Raw genomic sequence first — 15,483 nt, forward strand, 5'->3', positions numbered from 1 at the left:
CAATCGTCAGTCTGTTGATGGTTGAACTGATTATTATAATTATATATGAAATATTAAATTGATAAATATTATTTGATTTTTTCATCACTGTTTGTATATTTTATTTAAACTCTTATGTTTTGTGATGAATCCTTAGGACTATTTGAATCGATATAAGAGGATATATTGTTTAGTCGTTAAACCTTAGTTCATAGCCAAATGATATGCTATTATTAGGACAATAGCTATATCAAGTGTAGGTTGTTGTGTGCCATGTGGGTTGGTTGTTCTCTTAACTAAGGAGTGTAGAAACATTTATATGGTATACAAGTGAGATATAGGAGTACATCTCACTAAACGTGACCAATTGCTGAGCACTCTACTGTCAAGAGTAGCTCGCGAAGAATATGGGTATAAGTGTCCCTCTGATCTGAGATCACTATGGTGACTGTAAGTAACTCACTATGCTTTGGTGTCAGACTATCTGAATTTTTAATTCAGTGATGAAAGGTTTCGAGACACAGTCAAGTACTTATGAAGTCAGTATATGAGTTGAGATGGAATTGATCCCTTTGAATAAGTAGGAGTTAATGCATCAGTGTGTTTCAATTCAATAAAACTTCGATCGAAAAAATCTATGTGATGGATTTGAAAAGTTGAAATATAATGTGGGTGGCCTTTGCAGGGTTGGTAGTTAAACCCTTGGTCACCTTGAGCATTAGGGTCAAAGGGAAGAATTATACGATAACCATATATCAATAGGCTCTAGAATGTTGCTTTGCAATATTTCAACATATCCGGATGTCGGGTACTATTGCTAGATGGTCATTTTGATTGGTATAGGAAGATTATTTTTGTACTACTAGCTTAGATTCGAACCTATGGGGTCACACTCAAAAGAAGTTTCTGACTGATTATGTGGTTGATCGATGATTGAGAATCTTTTAGGGTATAATAGTCAATTCTATTGCTGATTGACCCTGTGCAAGAGTTGCAATAAATTAATTGCTAATTATTGGTAAATTATAAGAGGATTGATTAGCGATTAGATTACTAATTAGCTTAATTTGATTGAGTATTGAGGTTTGGATCAAATCTAATTGAATTGGATTCAATTTGGTTTGACCTGATTAGGTTATGAGATAACCTAATCACTAAGGGTGTTCAATTTCTGATTTGATCAGAACTTGAGCTCGATTAATTTTTAATTTGATTAAGATTTAATCAAAGCTATTTATTACCTAATTAGATAGGTTCAATGGTCTAATTGGGTCTAACCTAATTTGGTTAGATTAAGAATCTAATTGAATTCAAACCGGACAAATTCCCTGCACCTCCTTTCTCTCGCCCACCATTTCTTCACACGAGAAAAATTCTTACATAAATTTTTTCTTATGCCCAGATGGTTCTATCGCCTCTTCTCAAAATTATTTTGGATGAGGATAAGTTGGTTTGTCATTCGAATTCAAAAGGAGTTTGAATTTGATTTGAAACCACCTTAACCTTATCCTCATCCTTTCATTGGCGCCATCTCCTTAGGAAGGCTGATTTGTGCGATGAATTGAGAAGGAAATGGCATGAGAAATGTCTCACATCTCAACCCCTCTGACGCCCCATTTGGATAAGAATGAAGTGGTTTTTCGTTTGAATTCAAAATGGTTTAAATTTGAACTAATTCAAACCACTTCATCTTTATCCTTTTCCTCTCCGTGCCACCTTTAAATTATCTCATATTTTGTGTGACAAAAAGGATTGGAATCATCATGAAAATTGTTTTCTTAGTGAGAGAGGGTGTGAAATAGAGAGGGGGCGGGCTTTTGTGCATGAGAAATAGAGGAAGAGTCCTTCCTTTTGGGCATGAGGTTTAGGATGGGTTCTAGAGTTTCGACTTTAGTTTTTGTATGAAAAAAAAATATAAGAGGATCTTGTTTCTACCTCCCACACCACCACCTCTTCGAGTAGCTCTATCTTTTGATCTGAAAGTATCCAGGTGATCCAAAGGATGGAGCCTATTTCAGCCATTGAGTACCTTCTGCGTGAGCTAGCACTCTCAAAAAAAATGATTTGTTTAGAACTTCGAGTAGACTAGCTGTAGAGGCCGGACGAGCTATATGGCTGCTCAATATCAAGAAAAATCTCATACCATATCTATCAGCAGCGGTGATCGTTGACCCATGATAAGGTAATGAGTTCTGAACTCATTTGATCAAATCTAACGATTAGATCTGATCTAGGGCATCAATGTGATCGATGCAGTTTTTTCTTTTACATCAAATTTTTGTATGCAAAATTTCATATCATAGATCCTTAGTAGGTAGATCTAAAGCATGGGTAGGAGATTTAAAATATTTAATCTATGTCTTTCGCTGTAAAATTTTAAAAAATGCATGCTTTGAACTGCCAATTTTCCTTCAAGAGGAGGAGGGGAGGTCGAAGTGTTTGACGATGACAGACATGTAGTCAGGGAGGAGGCCGCAAAAGACCTCGATGGAGGCACCATGATCGAGGGAATGGGAGCGATCGAAGGTGACAGTGGCGAGCGGACCAGTGCTTGAGGTGGACCTTGGCGGCATTAGGGACCTTCACAGACCAGGGCTTAAGGTGGAGCTTCAAGGCCGAAGAGGCTGGCATGGCTTGTCGTCGTGTTCATCATCACCATAGATGGGGTCATCATGGCAGTATTGGCCCTTCGCTTCAGAAGGGTTGGCAGCATCGAGGGGGTGATTGCAGCTTGACTTATTGAAGGAGGTAACGGTGTTGAAGCCGAGGGGGGTCGGCAATTTGATGCCTGAGAGGGGAAAGCCATGGGATGTCACTGATCTACTCCAGTTGAAGAGAGAAGTTGAAGTGGGATACGGGAGGAGAATGGAGCATAGGAGGAGAACCAAGAATAGGGGAACTCTACAATAAGGAGAAGTCATTTCTAAAGCCTTCTTATGAAATTAATAGCCTCTTCTGAGATCCATCCACATGCAGAAGGGAAAAGGTTAGAAGATAAGAAGGCAAAGAGAAAGATACTAACAATTTTCTTGACAAAGAAAGAGGGATGGAAAGAGAATGAAGGACGGAGATGTTTATATTAGCTTATTAGCTTATTTCCTATCAAGATTTCGTTCCACCTTAGGACTATAGAGGAAGCTGGGGCTTTGAAATCAAATGAAATAAATTTGGAATAGGGATGCGATATATGGAAAAAAGAAAAACCTCTTATGGAGAAAATGTGGCTTCTTCAGATAGAAGGAGTGGAAAGGGAAGACCCGCTTAGTAATCTACTCTAATATTTTTTAGATTATACTTAAATATTTTAATTAATTGATGTAGGAGTGGAATCGGATTAAATATGAATATGATGTGAATATATTAATATCTATATTTAATATATTTTAACATATATAAATACCAAATATCAATGAGTTATAAAAATATAAATTTATATTTATTTTAAATAAATATAAATATAATATATATGTATATATTAAAATAAAAATTTTTGTGCTGAGAAGCCTTCGTTTGCCATATGGGTTTAGGGAAAGAGAGAGAGGAAGACACGTGGATAAAGCAGCAATTAAGCTTCCCTATTCTCCCACTTTAGCTTCCCTTTTTGTCCACTTCGTAGAGGCCACAGAAGACCTCAATGGAGGTGCCGCGATCGAGGGACTGGGAGTGGTCAAGGGAGGCAATGGCGAGCAGATTGGTGCTTGAGTGGACCTTGGTGGCACCTGGGACCTTCGTGGACCAGGGCTTGTGGTGGAGCTTCAGGGCCGAAGAGGCTGGCGTGGTGTTATCGTCTTCTTCATCATCCCCATAGATGGGATCATCGTGGTGGTATTGGCCCTTTGCTTCAGAAGGGTCAGCGGCATCGAGGGGGTGATTTCAGCTTGCCTTATTGGTGGAGGTGACGGCGTTGAAGCTGAGGAGGGTTGGCAATTTGATGCCAGCGAGGGGAGAGCCATGGGATGTCGTTGAGCTGCTCCAGTTGAAGAAAGAAGCTGAAGTGGGATATGGGAGGAGAAGGGAGCACAGGAGGAGAACCAAGAAGAGGGGAATTGTACTATAAGGAGAAGTCATTTCTAGAGCCTTCCCATGAAATTAATAGCCTACTCCGAGATCCGTTCGCATACAGGAGGAAAAATATTGGAAGATAAGAAGGCAAAGAGAAAGATACTAGCAGTTTTCTTGACAAGGAAAGAGGGATGGAAAGAGAATGAAGGATGGAGATGTTTTATATTAGCTTATTCCCTATTAAGATTTCATTCCACCATAAGACTATAAAGGAAGCTAGGGTTTTGAAATCAAATGAAACGGATTTGGAATGAGGATGCGATATATGGAAAAAAGAAAAACCTCTGCAAAGAAAACACGGCTTCTTCAGATGGAAGGAGTGGAAGGGGAAGACCAGCTTAGTAACCTAATCTAATATTTTTTTGATTATAATTAAATATTTTAATTAATTGATGTAGGAGTGGAATTAGATTAAATATGAATGCGCTGTGAATATATTAATATCTATATTTTATATATTTTAATATATATAAATATCGAATATCAATAGATTACAAAAATATAAATTTATATTTATTTTAAATAAATTAAATATAAATTAAATATTAAAAATACAAATATGAATAAGATATGAATTAGATAATTAAATGTTATAATTTTATACTAAAGAATATTACTAAATAAATGATAAATTAGATTAATAGAATAGTAATATGATTATATATATTTAAAAATTTATAAATTATATATAAAATTAAATAAGATTATAAACAAACTCATACATTCGAATGGATAATTGTGACAAATATAGGTACAAATACTAATGAATGCTCTGCTCAAATTTTGATCCAGATATGTCCAAATATGATAATAGATTGGATATCGTCTAATTCACTTTCATCGCAAATTAAAAGAGAACTAAAAGTAAACATTTAAAGTATATCTTCTTTTAAAGGAGAGGATCAAAGAAAAAGAGGAAGGAGATGTGGGCGGGTTTAAAAATGATTAAAAATAAAAATAGTAAGAAATGATAAATTTAGGAAGGAGTTTCATGAAAATAAGATCAGATCTTCACAAAATTTGTCCAATAACTCACAAAATATAGTTTTTTAATTATTTTAAAATATATATAGAATAGATATAATAAAATAGATAAAAATTAAATATTATTTTAAAAAAATTATATCCCATGCATCGCATGGGGTTATAAGCTAGCATAAATTAAATACTAAAAATATAAATATGAATAAGATATGAATCAGATAATTAAATGTTATAATTTCATAATAAAAAATATTACTAAATAAATAATAAATTATATTAATAGAATAGTAATACGATTATATATATTTAAAAATTTATAAATAGTATATAAAATTAAATAAGAGTATAAACAAACTCATATATTCAAATGGATAGTTGTGACAAATATGAGTACAAATACTAATGAATGCTCCGCTCAAATTTCGATACAGATATGTCCAAATACGATAATAGACCGGATCTCGTCTAATTTAGTTTCATTCCAAATTAAAAAAACTAAAAATAAATATTTAAAGTACATCTTCTTTTAAAGGAGAGGATCGAAGAAGAAGAGAGAGAAGAGATGGGCAGATTTAAAAATGATTAAATATAAAAATAATAAAAAATGATGGATTTAGGAAGGAGTTTCGTAAAATTAAGATCGGATCTTCACAAAATTTATCTAATAACTCATAAAATATAATTTTTTAATTATTTTAAAATATATATAAAATAGATATAATAAAATAGATAAAAAAATTAAATATTATTTTAAAAAATTAAATATCATTATTGTATGAGGTTATAAGTTAGTTAATAAATTATTATTATTAGTTTTTAAATGAAGACATCAATCAGTTTTGTAAAAAAAAAAAAAAAAGAAAAAAAGGAAAAAGAAGGGAAGAAGACCACGACGTGAACCCAGGAGAACCTGGGTTCTCGAGGATACTATTTCTCACTGGTCCAACACGTGCCAGACTCTAGTGCCATTTGGTTTTCCCGTGTTCGCCGAGTTCAGTCTGCCCGTCACGCGGTTGTAGCACTTCTCTGAAATTCCATCAGCTCCCCGCCCTCGCCGCCAAAATTCTTCTCTCCATAACTATAAGGCTCGGAACTCATCGGACGACCGGTGGAGAAGCCTTGGTCTGCATCATATATTCTGCAGGACCTTCCCTTTCACCGCCGCTCTGCCATGAAAGCTCCGAAGAAATCAGCGGTTCTCTACCACTACCCATGCCCGGACGGGGCGTTCGCAGCCCTCGCGGCTCACCTCTACTTTTCCGCCACCTCGCAACCAGTTTTATTCTTCCCCAACACCGTCTACGATCCAATCAGGTACTTGGATACTGTCAAGTCCAGGTTTCATCTAATTAGGAGTTCAAAATTCTTGTTTTGGTTCCGATGTTACCGTACAGATCGACTTGTAGTTGAAAATTTAGGACTGAAATGTAAAATTATCAACCCTAGATCTTAATATTTCTTTTCTGATTGGAATTACCAGTCTTTTAAGTTGCTCTGTTGATTTTTCTTGTAACCGTTTGCGTGGAAGACAACCCCATCCCCACCCCTCTGTTTGGTACAAAGGATGGATTGGAAGAAGGAAGGATAGGGGAAGAAGGGTGGATGAGGGAGAGGATGGATAGATCTTCTATCCATCCTTCTATATGTATCGTGAAATATGGAAGGATGGATGGGAATGATTCATTTCTTTCTTTAGTAAAGAAGTAATGAAGAGAGGATGGATGAAATTTATATGATATTTTTACTAAATCATTTTTTGATAAAAAAATATTATTATCACTAGGTTATCTAGTACATATGTGCATGCACATATACACATATATATATATATATATGTGTGTGTATATGCGTGTGTGTATATATATATGTGTATATATAAAATCAAAGCTCAGATGCAGAATTCTCCATTTAGTAGGTTAGGATAAACGAGTTAATTATCAATCAAATTGACGAGTTTACCCATCAATGATTCATAATTGTTAATCAGTCATCTAATCAGACAAGAATCTCTTTTGTTGTGATTTCGTAAGTTCTATTCTGTCTGGTAGTGAGATATATCGTGATCTCTATCACAATATCATCGAAATTCTTTTCAATGGATTGGAATAATTTCAATTCTATCATTCGAGGGTCATCGATCATCAAGATGACGTCCGATGAGTCTAACAATTCATTAGTGATATCTAACAGTATGTAGTGATAATTCAGCAGAATAAAAGTATTGAACCTCTAGATGCAATTACTGTGTAGTCTGGTTCTTCTGTCATGAGTCCCGATAGGACGCAGATCAAGGAAGACTCGTCAAATCCATTCGTCTGTTGTATGCCAGATGCAATTGACTCGAGTCCATGTGAAACCTTATGGAAACTCTTTTCCATCATTCACCTACTATAGCCATAGATTTTAGTATTTAGTCTCATGATCCGCATAGGACCTCTTCCTGTCTATCAGAGTTGACAGATCCTATTTTGGTGCACATCTTATTCTTACAATGGATCTACTATAGCCAACATATACCGTAAAGTTTCAAATGGCTAGATAACCAAGTGATTGTGCAGTCAAACTATAGCAATCAACCAGATAACAGTCGAGGCACCTCAGGTCAAAGATCTATCTACACCACTGCAGCTATGAGTAAGTCACTGACGAGTGGATAGCTATCCTAGTGACTTCTCGTGTTGGTCACGCTCAGTACTAGTTATTCTCTAATAACCATTTGCACTCTTGCTCTAATGTTTCTACACTGCAGACTCGAGACTTATCCAATAAGAACTATTCTTGTTGGTGGATCTACTAAGGTCCAGATTTGGTTGGATGCATTGAGTCAATTTCTGATCTCATCGTTTTCAGTCATTTTTCAGATTCGATGTCTAACATCACCTCGTCATAGGTTTTAGGATCATCAACATGATTCATATCATCTATGAGGAATATTTTCTCTACATCTTCTTCCAACATTCCCATGTATCTTTCTAAAGGACGTGTGATCCTACTGGATCTAAGAGGTGGAATGGGTTCCTCACATTCTACGGCTCATTGCTTTTTGGAGACACTCTTCGAGCTGAATTTTTCTCCCACTGCCTCTATCCTGGATAAACTCCTTTTTCAAGAATTTGGCACACTAGCTTACAATCACATTGTGATCCTCTGAAAAGTAAAAATAGTATCCTAAAGACTCTTTTGGGTATCCTATAAAGTGAGCTCTCATAGATCTAGCCTTTAACTTATCCGTTTGTTGCCATTTGACATAGGTCGGACATCCATAAGTTCCGAGATAATCAAAATTCAGTTTCTTACCATGCCATATCTTATATGGAGTGGTAGGAATGGATTTAGAAAGAATCCTATTGATTAAGTAATTGGCAGTCATTAAAGCGTGTCTCTAAAGAAATAAGGAGAGGTCGGTGAAGCTCATCATGTATCAGACCATAACCAATAGGGTCCAATTTCTTCATTCTGAAATCCCATTGAGTTGAGACGTTCCAGGTGCAGTCCATTGAGGGACAATGCTGTTTTCTTTGAGGTAATCGAGAAATTCTTCACTTAGGTATTCTCCTCGATTTGATTGAAATACCTTAAATAATTTTTCAGTTTGCTTCTCTATCTCATATCTGAATTCTTTGAACTTTTCAAAAGCTTCAGATTTATGTCTCATAAGAAACACATATCCGTACCAAGAATAATCATTGGTAAAAATGATGTAGAGATAACCTCCTTCGACCGACACATCAAATGGACCACACACATCAGTATGCACTAGAGCCAGTACCTCAGTGGTTCTCTCTTCATGTCCTACAAAGGGTAGTTTGGTCATTTTTCCTTGAAGGTAGGACTCACAGACTGGAATCGACTCATCCGAGAATGAGTCTAATAAACTATCTTTTGAAAAAATAGTGCCCTACAAGCCAATTGCATGGATAATGCGAAGGGACTTTTCTGTATTTTTTTTCTAATTATTTGCATGACATTAGTTATTTTATTTATAAAGTGTTGTATTTTATCATTTGCTGCATCATATTTTTATGATTATGATAAACTCCATAAATTAGGACAATGATTTTAGGACCATGATGAGATCATGCTAGTGAGACCTAAAATCTTGATAGCTCCAATCTAAAAATGTTCTTAGTCGTTGGATTATCGAGTCGGAGATCGATGATATCGATAAGACTGGTACATCTTATGTATGCTTGATGGAGAGGGTGATTGATCTCACAATTATTTGTGTGGTGACACTAATACAAGGATGTAGGTGCTCATTAGAGAATGAGTTCACTGAACTGACTCGCAGAAAGAACATCTGATAGAGCCTTACAGTATGTCGACAAATGATTCTCCAGTGGGAGTAGTGCATGTGATCCTTTGACCTGAGATCACCACGGTACCTTGTGTATATGGATCCTTACTTTGGTTTATTCCTTAGCATACCACTTTGAGATGTGTTTGGGATATGCTGGGTATGGTGAAGTGTGCATGGAGGTTGTGAGTGGTTAATAAGGAATCGGTCACTCATTGTCAGAGGAGAGAATATCCTATATGATCTCATAGGATGATGACTCTGAGAGTCTCTGATCAGAGCAGGGATGAACAATAGAAAAGATTTCTACTGGTTCATTAACCGAGTCATCATCATTGGATCGAGATATATATGGATAGGTATTTGGGCTTGACATGTTTTCATGCCCATGGTCTGTCTGGGATATTGTGTGATCGAAGGATTAAATTGCACGGTAACTCGTCATGGAAGGATAATTTTAGTATTTCCATCAAATTCCAAATCTTTTGGATAGTCATGACACATTGCTAGACATCCATATTGACTCGTGGACTCATCAGAATTAAAAAAATTTAATTCGAGAATTAATAAGGAAGAGTCCTGGTTGATTGGGACTCTTGAGCTGACTTAATCTAATCGGATTAGAGTTATGTCGAGAGTCTGATCCACTACTGGCTAGATTTGGAACCCAATGGGTCACACACAATAGAGATTTGGTCTTGGTCCAATCTATTTGGATTTATTGTAAATCCAATAGGTTAATTAAATTGCTAGCACATGAATTAACCCAAGTTTTCAATTGGATTCAGTGTAAAGGTGTTTGTGCTAACCTTTGTCTTGTTGCCTTGACCTAATGTGATTGGGTTTAAACCATCTAATTTATAGGTGGCTTATCTGGTTTTATGGAAGTGCTCCATATGAAATGAACCTCCTCCATGTGAAAACCACACGCCATATAAATATCACGCCCATTTAATTTTAGGCGTTAAGAAGAGGAGTCCTCTTCCACTCCTCTTAAATTCCTTAACCATATTTCCACGTGTTTCTTCATTCCTCGTGTCATGTGATGACTCTTGGATTTGTGGACGTAGAAGAGAAGGAAGAGTCCTTCTCTGGCAAGAAGCTTGAACGCCAAAATTAAATGGGACGCCACATGCTTTTATGCGTTGAATATAGAAGAGTCCTTATTGTTTTGGACTCTTAGTTTCTCACACCATTCCCTTATCCATGCACCATCAGATGGCATTCAGATTTTTCTATGCAGAGGAAGAGTCCTTCTGCTGATAAGAAACCTCTTATTCCATGCCATATTCCTTTGGTTTCCACGCTAAAAATTCATTTCACCGTGTAAGGAATATGGGATGCCAAGAGTTGGCGCCCCTTAGGAAATTATATGGCGCCCCTTCATACCTTATATAAGGGGCGCCCCATAAGGGATAAAATCTGATCCAAAGAGGTTTTAGGCATGGGATTAGATGAGAAAAAGATAGAAAAAATCTGAAAAGAAAAAGACAAGGAAAAGGGAGAGAAAAATGGAAAGGAAAAGAAGTGAAAAAGAAAAGCATGTGATGTTTGTCCTAAAATCAGATTGTTCAAGTGTTGAACATCAAATCTGATTTTTGTTTGGTGAGATCATTTGAGGAAAGGTTCCTAGAGTGGTCCTAGTGGAGGTCTCGAAGGCATACAAGTAGTGGTGCAACCCATTCTTGTGAAGAATGATCGGCAGCAAACTTCCGAATAAGGCTGCAGCACTACGTCAAATTGGGAAGGACCCTGATCAGTCCCGTGTGGATCACCGTTGGAGGGCTTCTACTTTGGAGTCTTGTGGAGATCTCATGATTACCAAATCATCGTCTTCATGTTGGTATATGGCTTTAGATCTTTTCTTGGTATACATGTTTATGTTATTTAATTGCAATCATCAAGGTGTTCCTAGGGGTTTTGTGTTCCGGTAGTCTAGTTTAATTATTAAACTTGTTTTCAATACTTTAATGCATGTAAAAAATTTTGAAATTTACATTCCGCTACGTCACCGGAACTCAACATCTTTCACCAGTCTATTAATCCTTTTTTCTCTGATATGACCTAGCCTAAGGTGCCACATGTACTTTAGGTTAACCTCATCTCTAGATATCTTAGACCTAACGGACCTCATAGCTTGTTCGGATAAATTGACTGACTCGTCTGCATCAACATGCAAATAATAGAGACTGTTGATTAAATGACCACATGCAACTATTTTATTTCCAAAATAAATGGTGCAATAATTCTTACTGAAATTGAATTTATAATCATCCTGTGCTAAATACGAAACAGAAATCAAATTTTTGCTCACATTAGGCACACAGTAACAATCCCTCAGTTCTAGACAAAAATCAGATGGTAGTCGAAGAGGATAGGTTCCTACGGCCATGGCAGCAACTTTTGCTCCGTTGCTTAGACGTAGGGTCATTTCTCCTAGCCTCAACCTTCTACATTCCTTAAGATCCTGCATTGAAGTGCACAAATATACACTAGAACAAGAGTCTATTATCCAACTGGTAGTAGAAGAAACCGTTAGGTTAGTCTTCATCACGAGTAGGTCCGACATACCTTCTAAAGGTGTCCCTTGAACTTTTGAAGGTCTCCATCGGCATTCTTGGTTTAAGACAACCTAATTACTTGAAACTTAAAAACACTTTTCAAGTCCCTTAGCCAATCCTTAAGTAGGAACCAGATAATTGGTTGATTAAGATGCGGTTTAGACAATTAGAGACAGACAATTTCCTACAGAGAGAAGTTTTAGGTTAGATTTTTGTAATTGATTTTTAGTTTGTTTTAGGGAATTTATTTTAAAAACAAACTTAGTTCCCACTAATATATTGGAGCTCCCACTATTTCTGTGGATTCTAACACTCTTCAGGTTAGGAAGCGGAAATCCCTTTGCGAGTTAAGATTCCTAGTAGGTACTGCGGTCCTATCGATTGGCACAACACCTCACCTGACAGATTTTGGGGAATGTGTCAACCAATAGGTGGACAACTCTTGCCCAATGCTTCTCAAGCAAACTGCAGCAGACTTTGGATCTCTAAATTCTGAGACCTCACCTTTTAGATCTTGGTCTCATTCTTTAGTTAAGTCAGACCTACCATTAAGCACGAGTGAAGTCGTTATTGGATCCTCACCTGACAGATCTTGGGCCCAACCCCATCTCCACCCCACATATAGAGTGGTTGCTTTTTCTCTGATGCAACTGAACCACTGTATCCAACCGAGAACAGTCAACATCGAGGAGGGCACAGCATTGTACAATGGTGGAAGATCCCTCGACTTAATATTATTGAGGAGATTTTAATTTAGGTCTCCTCCTTAATTAGTCATAACGGTTATGACTAACTAATGGCATGGGCTAGCTCGAGATTAACAAGTAACCTAATACAAAAACTAATCTTCCAAAATGGTCAGGTAAGTTAAGATGTGTGGGGGTCCCTTCATTGCTTTTCTTAGACACCAATGAATTGGCCAAGTCAGACAACGGAATCAATTAAAGAACCACTATCTATATATTTATCTTAGACACCAAATTGATTGATTAGAATTGATTAGGTTAGCCTATTGACCTGGGCTCGAACCACAGAGCCGAATTAGGTCTTAAGTTGATCGATAACATATGGCTGTTAATCGATCTGACCAAACTTACAACTACTTGGGTTGGTCATGAGCATATTTGATCCTTTCCTAACCAACATTTGATTCGGTTTGATCAACCGCTCAAACTAGACCTAATTGAGCTACCCACACCCTAAACCTATGTGTTATGAAAATGTCTTAGATCTTCAATTCTCAATTTTTAGATCTAATTGATTTCATATCTTAATTCTCAATTAAGTCCATGGGTTAAATCTGATGTTCAAACAATTTAGAACAAGATTGCATCACATGCATAATTTTTTGCTCACCCTCGAGTCGATTCGCCTTGAATTCGAGTCGACCTGTCACAGTGAGTTGGCTCGAGTCAAAACCGAGCCGGCTCCCTGTGACGAATAGAGAACCCGCATGCCACAGTCTGCTGATCTGAGTCAGCTCGTCTCCAAATCGAGCCGGCTCTACAAGGTATCGAGTCGACTCCAACAGGAAAGGAGTCGACTCCTCAGGTACTCGAGTTGACTCGAACAGAACTTGAATCGGCTCGATAGGCATACCAGCAGCAGGTTGCATAAAAATTTTCGATCCATGCATACAAATAGTTCTAATTTAGATATTAAAATAATTTTAAAATCTAAACAACTAAATTATGCATCAAAATTTAGGGTTTTTGGATCTAGGGTTTTGCAGAAAATAAGTTTCAGATCTACAAATTATATATTGCATATATCATTTTATATCTAAAACAAAACAATAAACACATATCTAATACATGAATATTTTTCCTTTCACAGTTCTTCTTCATGAGATGTAACTACATGGCACCCCTACACATCATAAGAAAACTCATTGATTGGGCAAAAGAAGGACTTTAATCCCTGCTTTTTCTTATGACCGGACGGCCTATTGGTAAACCCACTCAGAGTACTTGGCTGCTCAAAAAATCAACTAAACTACATATCATATGTATAAAAGAACAGGATCATCATTACATGTTTCAAATTAGATCTGATCTAATCATTAAATCTGATTTTAGATCTAATCATGCATCTCATGCAACAATAGACCAAGCATACATCTAATGCATCAATTAAAAATCAGATTATAAACATGTAATATAGATCTAATCTGATTACATCACATGTAACATAGATCTATCATGACCCTTCACAAAATACATCACATGCATCTAATTAAAATCTGATTATAATCTCATGCATTACTTTAAATTTCAGACCTGATAATCAGATTTTTAGATCTGAAATCGCATGTGAAATGATAACCCATGGCTTTGATACGATTTGAAGGATGTCGCACATCCAATGTCATGCATGCAGAAATTTTGGTATGCAGATTTTTAATGTTTAAAAATCAGAAATGCAGCAGAAATGAAATCAGATATAGATCAAACTATTTAATTTGTGTAGCATACATGTAGTAGATCTAATCTTCTCCTTACACAGGATCGATCATATGCTTGTAATGCTGAAATTAAAAACAGATTTTATATACGTACTAAATTGAGATCATATCTCAATACCTTTGCGCGGGTAGCAATCCACCGCGATCGATGATCCGAGTAATCTGATGAGGTCCTTGTCAAGCTGCACATGCGTCCGGCCTCTACAGGTATACACACGAGGTCCTTTGCTCGATTAGAGGTCATCGAAGTCATTGGGGTCCTAGCTCCCTTGCAGACTTTCGCTTCTGATGGTTGAAACGACACCTTCTTCAGATCTTTCGGACTCCTCTAGAGATGAAGAAGACTATTTAGGAGGATGAAATAGGTAAAGAGACTCGAGAACACTCTCTCTCTTCCCTAAACCCAAATGTCCAAACCCTAGAACCCTAGGGCTTTCGTTCAATGCCAATATGGAAGCACCCTTCTCAAAAACCATGCCCCCTTAGTTTTAACTTTAGGAAACTCGGTGGTTTTTCTTTCTCATGGTATTCTCAGATATCTCACGGTGAAGCGAATCAGATTTGATGCCAAAAAGAGGGTTTTTTTAATAGTTGGCTTCCAATATGGTTAGGATGAGGTCATACCTCATCCAGATAAGGAATTGAATTCAAATCTAATTTGAAACTACCTTATCAACCAGATATTATCCCTTATTTGAACATGAGATAGGAAGGGGCGGAAACCAAAATTGCGTGAAAGAAAACTCATGCAAAAAATCCTTTCTTGTATGAAGAAAAATTGGCGCACAAAGAAGGGTGGCGCAAGGGAGAGTCCAATCTCCCATGGACTCTAGATTAGTTTCTAATTTAGTTCCAAACCAAATCAGATTTGGTTAGACTCAAAAAGATAATGAACCTAATCAAATTAGGAATCAAATCTCTTAATTAAATCCTAATCAAATCAGGAATTAATTAAGCCTAGTCCTGATCAAATCAAGAACTAATCTCCTTTACAATCGGGCTTAATTCAAGTCAAACTAAATGCTATTCAATTAGAGTTGATCCCAACTTTACTGCTCAATCAAATTGAGCGAATTAGTAATCCAATTACTAATTAATCTTTCTATAATTCACTAATCATTAGCAAATTATATTAT

At 36.6% G+C, this 15,483-nt stretch overlaps 1 protein-coding gene across 9 annotated transcripts in view; it reads left to right on the top strand.

Annotated features, from left to right (window-relative positions):
- Positions 1–5,992: 5,992 nt before the first annotated feature.
- LOC105034963 (uncharacterized) overlaps positions 5,993–15,483 on the top strand; it is a 117,926-nt gene continuing 108,435 nt past the window's right edge. For all 9 annotated transcript variants that reach the window (XR_012141019.1, XR_012141020.1, XM_010910322.4 and 6 more), the window contains exon 1: positions 5,993–6,339. Coding sequence is in view for 7 of the 9 variants with exons in the window: in XM_010910322.4 (XP_010908624.1) it covers positions 6,197–6,339 (143 nt within the window). In the remaining 2 variants the exon portion in view is untranslated. The remainder of the gene's footprint in view (positions 6,340–15,483) is intronic.

This window comes from Elaeis guineensis, chromosome 4 (assembly GCF_000442705.2).
Source record: "Elaeis guineensis isolate ETL-2024a chromosome 4, EG11, whole genome shotgun sequence".
Taxonomy (NCBI): domain Eukaryota; kingdom Viridiplantae; phylum Streptophyta; class Magnoliopsida; order Arecales; family Arecaceae; genus Elaeis; species Elaeis guineensis.